We start from the raw sequence: 15884 nt of genomic DNA on the forward strand, positions 1-15884 counted from the left end.
GCCCTCCATGCTCCCAGTTTGTGGAACAATTTTCTGCGACGCAGCAAGGCTAATGACACAATTTCAAGCCGACGCAGGGCTATTTAGGCCATCACATCTCCTGTCCTTTGTGGGCTGTCAAGCTTAATTCTGATCACCACCTCCTGTTTTGACTGCATTAGTAGCAGTGATAATGAGCTGTATATACAATCAAGGGCAGAAGCACTGGACAGACAGGTGATATATTCCCCCTGGATGTACTTGCACTGTTGTTAAATTGTGAATTATGCTTGAATTATTCAGGGCTAGTGTTAACGTTGCTAATGAATATAAACAGTTTAATATAGTCGGCGGCTTATTGTAGGTGCCGAGTAGTAGTACTATAAGAAAATTAAAGCATGTAAACAGTCGGTGTTTAAGGGAAATTGCTTGTAGCGCTTTGCAAAGCATCACACTGTGGTGAAACTAATGAAAGTTTAATTCTGCTCTCGGACTATTATCTGCATTGCAATTTATATTTTTGCAGCGTTTAATGGTAGAAAAGCTCAGCTTTGTAATCCAGGTGTGTAATGTCAACTCTTTTGTAACGGACTTACTGACTCGTTGTTTAGCTGGCCGCTGCTGTGGAGTGTATTGAGCAGCTGAGCCATGCCTTTAACCCAAGCCACATGCCTTGTCAGTGGAATTGCAATTGGCTAGTTGTAGTGTGGGCAATCCTGGTGAATTCCTGCGTTGGCTTTGGGCCATTGAATGTGATGGAATGTAAGGGGTCAGGATCTTTCACTGTGCTTTGTCTGCGTCTGCGTGTGTGTGTGCGTGTGTGTGTGTGTGTGTGTGTGTGTGTGTGTGTGTGTGCGTGTGTGTGTGTGTGTGTGTGTGTGTGTGTGTGTGTGGTTGTGTGTGTGTGTAGTATTAGGTTTCTCACCCTCTGTTGGACACTGCTGTTGTCAGTAGGGGAATGCCGTCAGCTGAATCACCTGACCGGAGTTCTTCTCTAATTTCTGTCTTCTGACAATAAACAAGCTATTCTTCTTTATCGTACTGTTGCATATTTTGGAAATCCTCAACTCCCATGGGCGTTATCGTTGAATTATCTGTTTGGAAAAGTTGCAAAACTTGTTGGACACGGACATACGCACCCTCATTACAGCAGTTAGAACCACTTTCAAGAAACTGACACTTGAGCGCTGTAGAAAGTCCCCCTTGTTGATGATTGCTTTGGGGGGGATGCACATGCCCCTGAGATAATCTGCTGATCTCCTCAGCAATCACTCTGTCCTCTTCAGCCAGTTTGCCTGTGATTGTGAAATGTATTTCACTGCTTCGTATTTCCCTGTCCTGAGGCCCAGAAAATGGAAAGAGGGTAAAACCGAAAAAAGCTTACCCAAAAGTAGGACGGGGGCCTAGTTTTTCTAATATTTGTGTGCGTGACTCGACGTTTGTGCGAGTGTATCGAGCCAGACGTCATTTGTAGGTCAGCAGGTCCCAGTCCATCTGACTTCCCTTCCCATTTCCTGCTTTGCGACCCAAACAATTTTTTGCCGGACACTGACTGTGTCCATCACTACCCCCACTGCCGGTCCTCGTACCCATCCAACCAAGAGACTCGGACACTGTCCCAGCAGCCAGGATTATGACATTTTATTGCTGAATTTTTGGCTATTACGATTGCTATTATTAAGGCTCTGCTTAACAAAAGGCTAGAACTCCAGTAGATCTACACTATAATGCTGTGATTTAAAAAGTATGGGGGGGGGGGGGGGTTGCTGCTGTTACCAGGGCCGATGTTATCAAAAGAAACTTAGAAACTAGGCTGTTGTTTATTACATTAATGAAGTAGTGTTGGTCTCCAAGGAAGTGTTCAACATTTTTTTGGAAATATGCTCAATTTGCTTTCTTGATGAGAGTTAGATGAGCATGCAGCCAGCAGGCAGTTAGCTTAGCTTTGCATAAAAACTGGAAAGCCTTTCTGCAGAGACTCCAGGAAGTCACTACTCGCGGCTAAGAAATAGTCCGGCATATAACCCCCCCCATAAAACCGCAAGTTGACGTCTTTTCATATAAGTTTTTGTACAGATTAGTCAAACAAGCCCTAACGTATTAATTAGGTGGATTTTGTCACCGTTAGACGGAGCTAGGCTAGCTGCTTCCCCCTGTTTCCAGTCTTTATGCTAAGCTAAGCTTACTGGCCGTTTGCTGTAGCTTCTTATTTACCTTTGCCCGTTTTCTGTGACCATTAAATATTTTCCTATTATTAGTTGGGGTTGACGCCGTAAGTTCTGTAAATATTGTGATTCCGTGCATAATCTGCCATTTTCTGTACTCTTGAAATAAAAGGGCAAAAGTTTCACATTACAAGTCATAGATTTGTCATGTTTATATTTGTTCATGTTCCAACTTCAGATCAGCCCACTTTATAGAACAGCATTAGATGCTTGGTAAAAGCAGATTCTAATGCGAAATAAACATTTTTTTTTTTTTTACCTTAATTAACATGAAAATCTTGGTAGATTATACACTTCCTATACATATTTACAGATGATGAAAGAACATTTGTGTGTCCCCCAATTTTTGCGTGGTACCAGCGCCACTTGTCCCTGACACCACAACATCCTCTTTTCCCATCTGACCACTGATCACTTTAATGCCCAGCTCAGACATTTCTATTGAAAGCATTTATCTTGCTATTAATGGCCTAGAATGATATGAGATAAATGAGCAAGCCACAGACATACTATTCAATTACTGGAGCAAACATGCATTCTTAACACACTCACTCTTTCTGCCTCAGTGGTTTTTCTTACAGAGAGTCTCTGGGAACAATGTTCCATCCGAGTGCATCCAAGCAGTGTCCTTCTCCAAATCTTTGAATTTCCATCCTGTTGTCTTTGTTTTCCTTGTGTTTCTGTTTTCTTCTCTGTTCATCTGCATTTCTTTCACCTTCCCCCTCTGTGTTCACTAATGTTAGACCTTCCTATACCAAATTGACTGGATGTACTGGTGTGCCACTCGTGTGGAAGACTTGAGAGAATTTATGTGAAGTTGTGAGGATAAAATATGTATTTTTCCAAAATGTTCGTCAAGTGATTCATTAACTCTGGTTAATTGCAATTATCACCTACTAAACCGTATTTATTATTTTCTCATTATACTTTTACATTTGTTAATATTTTGAATTTCATGGTATCAATTAGTTGATTGCATTTTTGCATCAGCCCATCTTCACATAAAGCTGTTTCTAGCAAAATTTGAATGATTAGAGCTTACAACTAAATGCATATTCTGTGCTGTTGTGTTCACTGTTTTTAGTTTTTGGGAAGGAAAATGGAAAATTATGCATGCCAAGGGCTGCAAATCCATTATCTTTCCAGCTATCACAGCCACTCTGATTGCATTTGTAATTCACCAGCTCCTATTGCCTCCTCCTAGAGAAAATCAATCTTAAATCTGTGGTTCTTGATTTCCATGCTCCTTGTCCTACCTCAGCCTCTCCCTGTATTTATGAATGATTGTGAAATCTTCTTCTTAAAACAGCGTTTCACCTCAGCTCAGCCTCTGTAGCAGTCAGGACGCCTTTTCTTTTTTTTCTACACAACCATCTACTTATTACTCTTTTGTGTCATGCATATGCCCAGAAAAATGCACTCACAGTGTCCCTTCTGGCTCTCCAGAAGGTCCTTTACACCAATCTGTCTCTGTAGTGCTTGAAGCCAGTGATTAGCATCCCCCTGATTGGCTAGATGATGGGGCCAAGGTCTGTACTAATAAGGCAGTATATCCATATCTCATGTTGATCTAACAATATTTAAACAGGATATGATATCAGTGAATAACTATCCTTGGTGCCGGGGGGTTGTGTTTGTTTGTTGTTGGTCTGCTTTTCTTGGTTTCGTCATTTTTCTTTGGCCATCAACAGCAAATTAAGAATCTTTAGCGGGTCAGATCGAATGCGTGTTCCAATTCTCCAGTGCTGTATGAACTGGGACAAGTGGATTCGTGCAGCCGGATTCGCCCCCAGCAGAAACAACAATGAAAATCTTCTCCTCCGTGGAAGCTGGGGGGATGGGTTTCCTTTGTTGTGGGAGTATAGCATCAAACTCATGACCCCTGACTCCCCCGAGGGAAGGGTTGGGGCTTCGGGTTCAGAGGGGGTGTCAGGGAAACAGGGAGATGATGTGCTCTGCTGCACTCCAAAGATGTCCTGTAAGCATGGCAAGAACAGAGAATCAGATGCTAGAAAGAGATTCGTGAGGGCTACGCAGAACTACAGAAATAAGCCAAACATTCCTCTTTGCCAGAGAGGTAAAGAGTAAAACATAAGAAATGAGCAGAGACCAAGGACCTTCAGTTTGTTCTGGCAAAATGTAGAGGACAAGAAGGCAGTTCAGCACAACAGATTTAAAGGATCCTTTAGCAATGAAGTCCCTGCTTCTTGTCTTTTTTTTTCTCCTCCTGTCATCCATGTCCCATGGGTCACTTTGCTGGGACTTAATGGCATCCCAGCTGGGAACATGGGCAGGCCCAGCCGAGTGCACTCTGCTGGAAAGACCCCTGGCCCATGGGGCATTCAGTGTCAGTCTGGAAACGGGCAGCAGCACTGACCAAGACAGCGAGTCGGACTACTCCACTGATCTTTGGTGATGGGGGGATTGCCCTGTGGTGGTGCCATTTTAGCCTGGATTTTTCAAGGCACATGGCAGCTCTGATTCTACCCTTAAAGGCACAAACTTACAAAGTGCCGTATTAGACTGTGCACTTTGTTAAATGTATTAAAGAAGAAAATGTCAAAGGAATCATTTGTGGCTGCTTCACAATAAGATTTCTCAAAAAGAATCTGTGTTATGTCTGTTTTTTTTTTCTCTTTAAAGGTGCACTCCACCAGTTCTCTGCATGAAGATCAGTTTACTTCTCATGAGGAGTACTGAAAGTAGCTTTATAATGTATTCTGTTGTTCGGGTGGATCTCTGTTTAGTCTCAAAAAATAACCCCGATGATGTCATCAAACCGGAGGTGAGGGATTTGAGTGTTTTACGAAAATTTCTTTGCATTATGGGAACTGTAGGATCCAGTGCTTTTGGAGCTTGACACACTTGGGACTAAAAGTCGGGGTATCTCAGCCTCTGCTACACTGATTTTGACCATTTAAAAAAAAAAAAAAAACCTGTCTCTTGTGAGTCCCCCAACTTTATGGACGTGCGACATTAGGTACCTGGAATACCTATTTAAGAAAAAGGGGGGAGAATAACAATAATTAAAAGATAAGAAAAAGACTGAAACCGTCTATTGATTTCAAACAGTAAGAAGAGGCTGCTGCTTTTCACTAGGCTTTGACTTTTAAGGTGGAATTTCCTTCTCTGTCCATGTCTTCTTCTTTCTCTTACCGACCTGACACCCGTTTAACCCTTCTCATGTTAAGGGATTGCACTGTCCATTCAGGCCGCACACACACACACACACACACACACACATTCAGTACACACACATGTTGTACATTGGTGCACACCGTGCCCTCAGACCTCCTCCACCTATCCACAGCTGTCTGCCACCTGCTTTGGAGCAGCCATGCTTGCGGAGGACACTTCAAATCGCTTAGCGTGCATTTAGCACCGCTCCTAGCTTGTGGAATTCCACTGTTACGGGTCTTAGTCCTGCTTAGCAGACGCACGGTGAAGGATGGAGGTGCTTTCCATCTCTATATATTAATTATGGTCACTACTTGTCTATTAAAAATTGATTTTTAATGGTCGCTCGGTATAAGTCGCTCGGAAATACCACTTTGACTGCTGTGAATTTGCATCTGTCTTGACATACAGCACATCATCCATCCCCTCTGTTTTCTGTCTCTTTTCATTCTGCTCCAGTAAAGCTCCCTTATTAACAGTGGAGGGCTCATCAAGCGGTATATATTCAGGTCAGATTTTCTGGGTAAAACCTGTCACTCCTCTTGCATTCACGTTCAACATTTTTGAAAAACTGTCTGCGAGAGATCACCGTTTGAAGTCCTTCTGATGGAATGAAGTTGAAGTTGCTGGACTGTGAAGCCTTAAGTATGGACTTCTACATCTTATCCCCAAATTATACCTCCCACAATATCTTTCTTGCACTGAGAAAGGACCACCCACAAACTTGCTCTTGGGCCTAAGAGATTCTTTTCAATATTGAGTTTTGCATCCTTGTAGTCTTAAGAGCATTCAGAGGTTTATTTTTCAGTGCTTTTTCATATCATCTCATATTAAGAGTCAATACAGATATTGTGTTGTGGCCAGTTACCTAAAATCTAATCTTTATACGTGTCTGTGTTTGTTCTATTTTCCAGAAGGCTTTGTAATAAGCCATTACACCATGACTGTCCGTTTATCTGACCGTCCCATCTGTGTTGCCATTCTCCCATTGGCTTTCATCATACCTCTGATGGGACTTGGGGGAGTGTAAATGACTGGCCCAATCCCCTCTGGGTCCTTTCTGCTCCAGGCTATTACTGCCTCATTATGCTTCTCCCTTTGTCCTATAGCTTTATGGTTGTGAGTGTGTGCCTTTGTGTGTAGGCCTCGTCTTCTGTTTATTTCATCCTCTACATTATTTGGATAGAGGTCAACCATTGCCTTTTTTCTTCTAATGAAAACATACAGTAATTTTCCAGATTATTATTATTATCTAATACAGCAGCCCTGCTCTAAATAATCTTTGTATGCATGCAGTTGAGATTGTGTCACAGAGGGGTTGCTTCAACTTTTGGGATATTTTCAAGGCTGGAATTGCACTGCTTTTGATTTGCAATGCACTTTTTTTAAAAGTTGTTTTCAATTTTCTATCCAACCATGGATGGATGATCACAAACTGGATGAAAACAGAATAAAAGATACACAAAAGAAGGATCTATTGCAGAGCTTTTGTATTGGATTTAGTGCTAAAATGAACAGAAGGTTGGTTGACAGTTATGATTAACTGATTTTTTTAAGGCATTATGATGCAGAATTTCCAAATTTTCACCAGTTCTAGCTTATGAAATGAAGAAGTCTTGAACTCTGTGACTTTTGAATGGTTGTATTCATTTGTTTTTATATTTTAAAGACTAAATTATTAACCAGTTAATAGGCAGAAATTATATATTAGTTAATAATGATCAGAGAGGTTAATAATCATTAGAATTGGATTGTATTGGATGGACTTCATAAACTGGCAGCTTTGCATTTTGTTAAGTTCGTACAGGGGCCACATGGTAGTATCTGTGACTAAGAGATGGCTCAAAAGTTGGTTTGAAAAATATTCCTCGTGCTAATTTTGCTTAGTTCACTTGTGTGTCATCCCATAAATTAATCCATGAGTCAGTCTTTGAGGCAGAGCTTACGGCTGAGTTTTGTACATTAAAGAATGAGAATCTGAGCTTTGCTCCCTATTTTGGGAAAATCTTGGCATTATGCAATGTTCCGTCCCTCGGGGCGAAGTCATCCACAGTGGGAAACTGGGCCGTGCACTGACAGACGAAGAGTCTGTCTGAGGTAGCGCTGTCTTCCCGTAACGGACAAAAGCATGTGCAAACACACACTTTGTCTTTCAGCCATTCGGTACCTCTACCACCCCTCTTTTCATCTTTGCTCTTTCTTAACTCTTTGTCATCTTATATAAACATTGCTTTCTCAATGTCTTCATTACGAACAATATTCCCTACATCACTCTGTCACCCTCTCTTTCTATGTCTGTTTTTTCTGCCCCTCTACTCTACTCTACTATCTTGGGGATGGCCTTTCCGCTCAGCTGGATCTTCCTTCCTTTTCTTTCCTGTGTCATTGCCTCCAGCCTCATGCTCACCACACCCCCTGTCTAGGGGGACAATGGAGAGGATACAAAACAGAGAAGACAGTGCAACTGGCCTCTCTTGAGTTAGGGATGAGTAAGTAAGGAGAAGGGTGTTAACATATTGAGTCTACTTTTATGGGAAACCACTCAGACCTAATTTAGGTAGCAGTTAAGTGGTCAGAGCTGCCAATTTGATTTTACCAAAGAGCGAATGTGTGCACACTCCGTTTGGTGATAGATAAATGGTGTTTTTTAGCTTAATGGAAGGTTAGAGCACTTGGAAAGTGATGGTTCCAGGATGGGGTTGTGGCATGTGCCTTTGTGCGCACACACTCCCCGTGTGCGTCCTTCCCCTGAATGGATGCTCCATAATTCAGAAGCCATTATTTTTGCGCCTTACTGCTGAGAAGAAAGGACAGTAGAGTGTAAGAGTGAAGTACAGGAAGAAAGTGGGGAGTGTTGTTTTGGCCATGACTGCTTGAAAAGCAGCCACGGAATAAATGTTTCTCTAAAGAGTATGCATTTTGAGTTCCTTCTTAAGCCCCATGCGTTTTTTAAATTATACAGTGGGGTTTGAGGTGGTTCAGAGTCCCAAACACCATGAAACTTAATACTAAAAGATAACATAAACCAAAGTTTATTCCTTTGATGGTCCATGTGAGCTCTAAGGAGCCCCAGCCAGATTCCTCAAATGTCTACCGTTTCCCTCACTGGTTCTCCCCCTTTTGCCACATTCCCTCCTTTCTCTGTATTGCCTGGCTGCAGAGGAATCACAAGACCGAGCCACGGCCATTTAAGCAGGCCTGTCGGATGCCGCTTAATTCAAATAGGCTGTGATAATTCGCCTTTACACTCGTCCTCCCTCCCTGTCGCCAGGGCACCAACTAACCTGCGCGTTACCATGACGATAAGAGCGGCTGGGTGGCCCAGTGTTTGTGCGTTCAGCAGGAGTTTCCCCCCCCTTTTCTCCCCCTGTCGAACGATCCGAGGCTGTCTCCCACCCATCCCCCCAACTTCATATTATCCACCTGAGCCCCCCGCTCCATCCCATTTACTGCGTTCACCTCAATTAAACCCAGTTTACGCCAACTATGATCACGCGAAACCCCACCCCACCTTCAAATCGGACAGGAGGCTTCTCTCTCTTGGTCGCCTCGTCTCACCTCGGCGCACACCGCCATTCGTCTGTCAGAGCGGACCCATGAACGCATTTACAGTCCAGCCTCTTAGGCCGCGGCACCAAATTCCCACACCCGTTTTATGGGGCACAGGGGAATATGACAAAGTGGAGGGGGTCAGTGGCTGGAGCTTCTAACTCTCAACCCCTGACACTTTTGTGTTTTGTCTTTTTTTTTTTTTTGTTAACAGATGTGTGGTCCTCTAAATGAAACGCATGTAGCCGGGAAATGGGACAACATGGGGCACTGCACCCTAACAGATGGAGCCAGGGGAGAGGAGCGAGAGTAGAAAAGAAAGTTTTTAGGGGGAATGGAGCAAATGATAGAAACTAAGATTCATGGTGCAAAAAGTGTCAAATGAGTGAACATGCATAACAATGATATCCATATACACCGATCAGCCACAACATTAAATCTGGTAACTGGTTTTAATGTTGTGGGTGCTCGGTGTATATTTTGCAGTTGTATTTTTTATCATTTATTAGAGAAGCTGACATGCTAAGGACTGTGACAGATGCTGTAAACAGCTGTTTTAAGGCTTCTGGGGAATCTTTCAATTTGCATTTTACCTGGCTCCTGTATACCAATCGTTGACATAATCCTGCAGATTCTTCCATTTTTGGGATTTTAATCCCACTACTTGATGCGCGGGACACATGACATCGCAGCATGAGAACAGATGGCTCAGCACCAAAAAGATTTCAGACAAACTAAAAAGGAGGAGCGAGGGGGGAAAAAAGGAACCGAGCTTGAATAAACCCATCTGCTCACAGATGGCTGCAGAATTCATTTCAGCCTGTTAGGACATTCTTGTTGCTATTTTTGTCACGACACTCCATCTCTCGCAGAAGGTGGGATGGGGGCTAAAGGAGGAATGAGAGGGAGAGAAGTAGATGCAGAGATGCACGAGGAAGTGTCTGCTCTCCAGCTGGAGACAGGGGACGCTGGAAAGGAGGATAACAGGCTCCCAGAATCCAGCTGGCCTTGTTTCTGAGGCTGGTGTAGGCATATTCATTAGTTTTTAGGTGTCTTATTACCACACTAATCGCATTAACTGTTGTCGTTAGTTTTCAAGTTGTTTGTTTGGCGTCGCAGAACATCATGCTTACATTATGATGCTCTAAATAGGGGGCCATTTTGTCGAGAGGAAAAGGATGTTCATTATTATGTGATGAGCTCTTGTCCAGTGGGACTAGTTGAATGGAGGCCGAGTGAAAATAAAGGAGCCATTTTTTTGAAGCTGGCCTAATGGGCAAATTACCTGTTCAGTCATTACAACACAGCATGTTAGCAGTCAGCAGACACATCAGCATTAGCATCCATTTTGACTCGTGTTTCCGGCCACCTGACTAATGCAAGTCCATTATTCACTCTCCTCTTAGCTCCGTTTTGGTTGCCATCAACTCCTACGAGAAACATCTGGCTCTTTAGCTGCTAAATGTTTGACTTTGTTCGCCGGTTAATTGCACACTTTTGCTGCTGCTTGCTGCTGAGCAGGTACTAGACAGTCGGTGAAAACAGCTCCAGAGCTCTAAAAAACCTCCTAGAATACTGAAAAACCTTTTATTACACAAGAATATTACATACTGTAAGTGAAGCTAATGCATGCAACCACAAAAGTTTCCCTTCCTTTTCTTAACTTTTAGTATCAGTATTTAGTAGCATTTTCTTTCATTTTATCCTTCTGTACATACAGTGGTGGAAAGTAATGAAGCACCTTTACGCAAATAACCAGTACCACACATAAGTAGTTCATTTTTATTCTACTTTATAATTCTACTCCACTACATTTCAGAATTAGCTCTTCCTTGACCAACTTCACCATTAAAATGTTTCTCACGCATTAATGCATCACTAGCGATAATCCAATAACATAATATACTCTACATAAAAATATAACTCACTCAATGGGGCCATTCTGCATTTTGCTGAAAGGCCTTTTGCATGCAAGACATGAAGACATGTCACGGTAGGAAAAACCCAGGCATAAATAGCAGCTTCTGTTTCAGGGTCCTGGCAAGCTGGCAAGACGTCACACAGCCATGGCTTACTGGGACACTTGAATGGAATCATCTTTAATGTTATTAGCAACACCTGCGCTTTTCCTACTATGAAAAGTCAGTGTGGCTGCTGCGAAAAAGGCCTGTAATAATTCTGAACTTTTACTTGAGTAAAATTTTGAATACAGGGCTTTTATTTGCAATGGAATGTTGTTGGTGCTTTTACGTAAGCAAAGGATCCGAATACTTTTTCTATGTACATTTGACTTGTTGTTGGATGCCTTTTAAGGTAAAGCACATTGAAAGCACATCACTTTACAGTTAAGCATTACTCTTTTTTGATTTTGTTATCTCTTGATTTGTATTGCTGGGAAGATTTAGTCATAGATGACCCTAAATTCCTGGCAAAAATGGTTGTTCATGGTATGAGACATGAGATCTGATACTACTTCTCGTTTCTGACTCAGCTCTATCATTTCCGCCCCCCTTCTCTCCCTCCCTAGTCCCTCATATTCCTGGGCTGTGTGGCGGCCGCAGGGCTCGGCCTCAACCTGCTCTGTCTGGCCATCTACCTGAGCTGTCTGTGCTGCTGCCGCAAAGATGAGGAGGAGGAGGAGAGCAAGAAGCCCAACTCCTGCTGTGTCACCTGGTCCGCTGTTGCCGCTGGCCTCATCACCTGGTGAGAGAATCAAGATGCAGACAAGCTGTCATGACTAAATGCTGATTATAGTGCACACACACACTCTCTGTTGATGTCTGCCATTCTGTGTGTTTTTCCCATTTCCGTTGCATTGGGTATTCCTAACGGCAGGCCGTAAGTGGCACGATGCTTTCAGTGCACAGAGGCTGTCTATCTCTGCACATTCTGTATTCCCACATGAGATCCATAACTGATTAGTTTATCATGTGTAGACTCTTCATATATTTGTCCACACTCTATGTCTGCATGTCTGCCTGGCTGTGTTTTCCCATTTGTGTTCTCAAGGTGTTCAGGGTCACTCTTCCCGGTGTACACGCCCGTCAGTCCACCTCTCTTTTGAAATACGCCAAGCTTCTATTTGCCATTCTGGAAATACTTGTGATTTGGTGTTCACAAAAGCACAGCCAGTATTTTTTATTTCAATTCCTTTTTGATGAGATCAGTCATGGATCTGCCTCCGCTAAGTCTCTTTTACCTCTGTGAGACACTGATGAGGCTGATGTGGATGTTATCTCTCTAATAACCCTCACGCTTTTCTACATTTTTGTATGATATCTGGTTTTAAAACCAGACATAAAATTAACAAAAAACGAGCCTTGATATTTGCACAGACAGCAGTCTCCTTGAACATAAGTCTGGATATGTATTTTTCAAAACAGCTCCTGAGGAAGTTGCTCCCTCTGGTTTGTGGAGATATTGGCACAAGTAACTTACAATTATATAGCTCCGAGTTTACACTGGTGTTAACAAAATATCCTCTTGGCACTATGACTGCCGAGCACTATACTATCATTTTGGGAGAAGCCATCCTGATGTGGGTGTTATGTGAATGTTCTGCTGACGATGTCCAAGTGTAATTGTGTATTACTGCCCGTGACAGCTGACTGGCCGACAAATTTCTTCTCCTTGATGTCTTGAACTTCTGGATAGCATGCAACAACTGAGTCTGCAAAATAAAATGCAAAAAAAAAATTATATGTAGCGGGACAGGTGATTATACAATATATATATATATATATATACATATATATGTATATATATGAGAAAAATGCAATACTCTCTTTTTTGAGTAGCCTACAGTACAAAATGTTAAGAGATGTAAAGAAAACAAAAGATTATAAGATAGAGAAACATTGTGAGTTACTATAGGATTATTTTAAAGTATTATGGGGATTATATACATTTGATGAAAATGAAGCATATGAAAGTCACTATACCCTACCATACTTTCTAAGTCTTGAAAAGAATATGACAGCAATATTACACAGGCCTTGACCCTACGTACAGCTTGGAAATATAATGGGTTTTTCATGCTTGTAAACAACATTTCTTCCAGCTTAATGCTCGCCTGAACTACCAGACTATAAAGTTTATCAAGCATAGCCTATTTATTTTGCTTCTATAAAAAACCCCTTTTTACATCGCTGGATCAATAATGCAAACCAACGCAATAATGGAAAGCAGGTTACATGTTACTAATGATGAGTAAAATTAAAATTTTCATTAGTCCCATTAGCATAGATCTTGTGTTACAAGACCAAAAAAGAAATCTATAATAAGTTTCAGGCTTAGTTATCATGTCTTATGTATGAAGAAATGGGATTTGTTCAATAAACCCCTTAAATTATTAAAACGAGACAATTTAGAGAAGCAGACTAGCTTCCCCTTTTTTTATAATGATATCTGTCCCGGTGTTTCCTTCTCAGATTTAACTGTGGAGGAGCAGTATGGATGGGATTTATTTTGTCTGGAGGCTGCTGGATTGCATCAAACCTATGGCAAACTGAAAACTTTCCTGTAGTGACATTATGTTTAGCTGCGGTAAGGATTAATGATATCAGGATTATAGCCTTTAGCTGGTACACAGACCGCCTATTTTTACTTAGATCCAACTTCCTCGTTTTCTTAACGTTCGGCTGCGGTGTCAAACTCGCAGGGGAGTTTTACTGGCACTCTTTTAATTACATCATCTCGATTATCCCCGTTCCTCTGCAATGGTTTCGTGCTTAACTGGTCCCCAACTGTTGGGAGCGGATTCACAAAAAATCCACACAATTGCTAATACTTGCATAACAGCAGTGGAGGGAAAGACCCATTAATTGGCATTTTCTTGTGCCAAATTTCTGGAGGTTATGTTAAAACTTTCACAAAATTGGGATGGAATCTTATTTTGAATTGCCTGAACATACAGTATGTTGAATGAATAGCTTTCCTCATCTCTCATTTTGTATTTCTTATTTTGCATGTATGAAATGCAAAGCCCTGGGAAATGCAATTTCATTATATATAGCATTGTAAAAAATTTAAATGCAACCCCCACACTTTACAAACAAAATCATATCCTTCTGTCTGGTCTTCACTTCTGGGGTGCAGCTCAGGCTTTAAGTGGAAACCTCTGTCATGTCAGACACTGTAAAATTACAGTCAGTACTATAAAAATATTTCACGGGTGTTCATCTCAGAACTTTATTGTCTCTGATACTGCCCAGTAGTAATCCCATTAAAGTAACCTGTTTAATTCTGAAGGAGATTTAAAGAGTTCACGTGGCCCATCTTAAAAAACTGTAAGGCTTATGGGATGAATAAGAAGGGCTTTCCTGTGGGAAATCAACTCTCCTTCATCTGATTCCCCAACTTTGATAATGTCAATCTACTGGATATACCAGAGGATGGATGCGATTGCCCAGCGGATCCTGCATTGGATTTGGACTGAGAAGGAAAACTGGCTTCATTTTAATCTCATCAGTCCAGATCCCTCCTCTCTCTTCAACCTCTCTTTACTCCTCACGTCTGTTCCCTGTTTCCCCCTTCATTTTGCTTCTTTTCCCTCTACATGCAGTCCTGTTTGTGCCTCCTCATGTTTCTGCTAAAAGTCCCGCCTTCCTTGACTCTAACTATGTTTGACAGTGGCTGGGGCTGATATGCCGTGATGTCCATCCTAATCAACACTGGTGAAGCCAGAGCAGATGTCACTCAGCCATGGTCCGCGCTGCCCATGGTGTAGCCCGTTAACTGTGCATGTAATTATACTGTACCGTAACATATCAAGCTGCTCATGTGGAAGACATCTGTACAGTGACAACACAACTTGGTCTACTATAATGTAACTATGATAGTTTACAGTTTATGATATTGATATGATATTGAGAGTTTGATACTGATCCATTTCACAGAATAACAATTTAGAAAAATACAACTATTCTTTTTCTAGAAGGTCTTTAATATACCGTGGCTTATAGTCCCCTAAATATAGTATGTAATGTCTATCTCCTAAACATTAACACATGTTGGTCACAACAAACAATTGTGGGACATTTATTCAATTCATTCCAGTTCAATTTGGAATACTTTATTCATCCCACAAGGGCAGATTGAGGCAAGCATGTTTGAAAACACAAGAAACCCGCAAGCAATTCATTCATGTACATAAAATCCATCTAAAGATGCAAAGTACGATAATGGAAGGCAAAAAGTTGAAACGGACAAGGACATTCTGTGACTGTCCAACAGTATCCAAAACCACATAGGGCACATTATGTCAAAAACTGCAGAGAGTGTAAGTTATTATCCTTTCCAGGGACACTTCAAATATTTATTTGTGTTTGTTTATCGTGATAGGTATCTTGTTGCCAATCAGAAAGCAGACATGAGGATGGAGTACACAGGAAAGGGAGAGAGCAAGAAAGGAAGGGGAGATAAGCTGTTTGTTTACATTAAATCAGTGTCCAATACATTGGATCCAAAACAGAAATTCTTTGGCACACAAGCAGCTTTAAAAGAATACCTCCTAGCAATAAAAATGTACCAGCAGTAGTGTTTTAAAGCCCTCATACACATTTTTAGGGTCATCTATTTTCAGTAACTGACAATTTATAACTTTGTCTCTACTGCATTTCAGGCCTTAAAATGGTTATTTTGGCTATTTTCTGGCTGTGAAAATAGAGATGTGTGCATGAAAAATTCAGAAAGGAGCTATTTGTGTTTTATATTGTAGGCCCGCTACATAATAAGAGGATTTCTGGGGTGGCCCTCGCTGAGGCTTGAGGAGGGCAGGGTAAAGTATAAATTCGTCTGTCTATATTTGTCAACTCAGGAGAGTCATGGCTGCCATTCCGGGGCAAAATCTCAAATATTCAAACATGTCCAAGTCTATTAAAAGTAGCCGAAGGCCTTTTTTTCTGCTGCAGGCTGAAGGTTCCTTTTCTAAATTCCCCTCACTGTCTGTCATCC

At 41.6% G+C, this 15884-nt stretch overlaps 1 protein-coding gene across 2 annotated transcripts in view; it reads left to right on the forward strand.

Annotated features, from left to right (window-relative positions):
* Positions 1–15884, forward strand: part of ttyh2 (tweety family member 2) — a 55895-nt gene that overhangs the window by 2444 nt on the left and 37567 nt on the right. For both annotated transcript variants that reach the window (XM_040136114.1, XM_040136113.1), the window contains exon 2: positions 11458–11633. In XM_040136114.1, coding sequence (XP_039992048.1) covers positions 11458–11633 — 176 coding nt within the window. The remainder of the gene's footprint in view (positions 1–11457; positions 11634–15884) is intronic.

This window comes from Xiphias gladius, chromosome 9, assembly GCF_016859285.1.
Source record: "Xiphias gladius isolate SHS-SW01 ecotype Sanya breed wild chromosome 9, ASM1685928v1, whole genome shotgun sequence".
In the NCBI taxonomy this organism is placed as follows: domain Eukaryota; kingdom Metazoa; phylum Chordata; class Actinopteri; order Istiophoriformes; family Xiphiidae; genus Xiphias; species Xiphias gladius.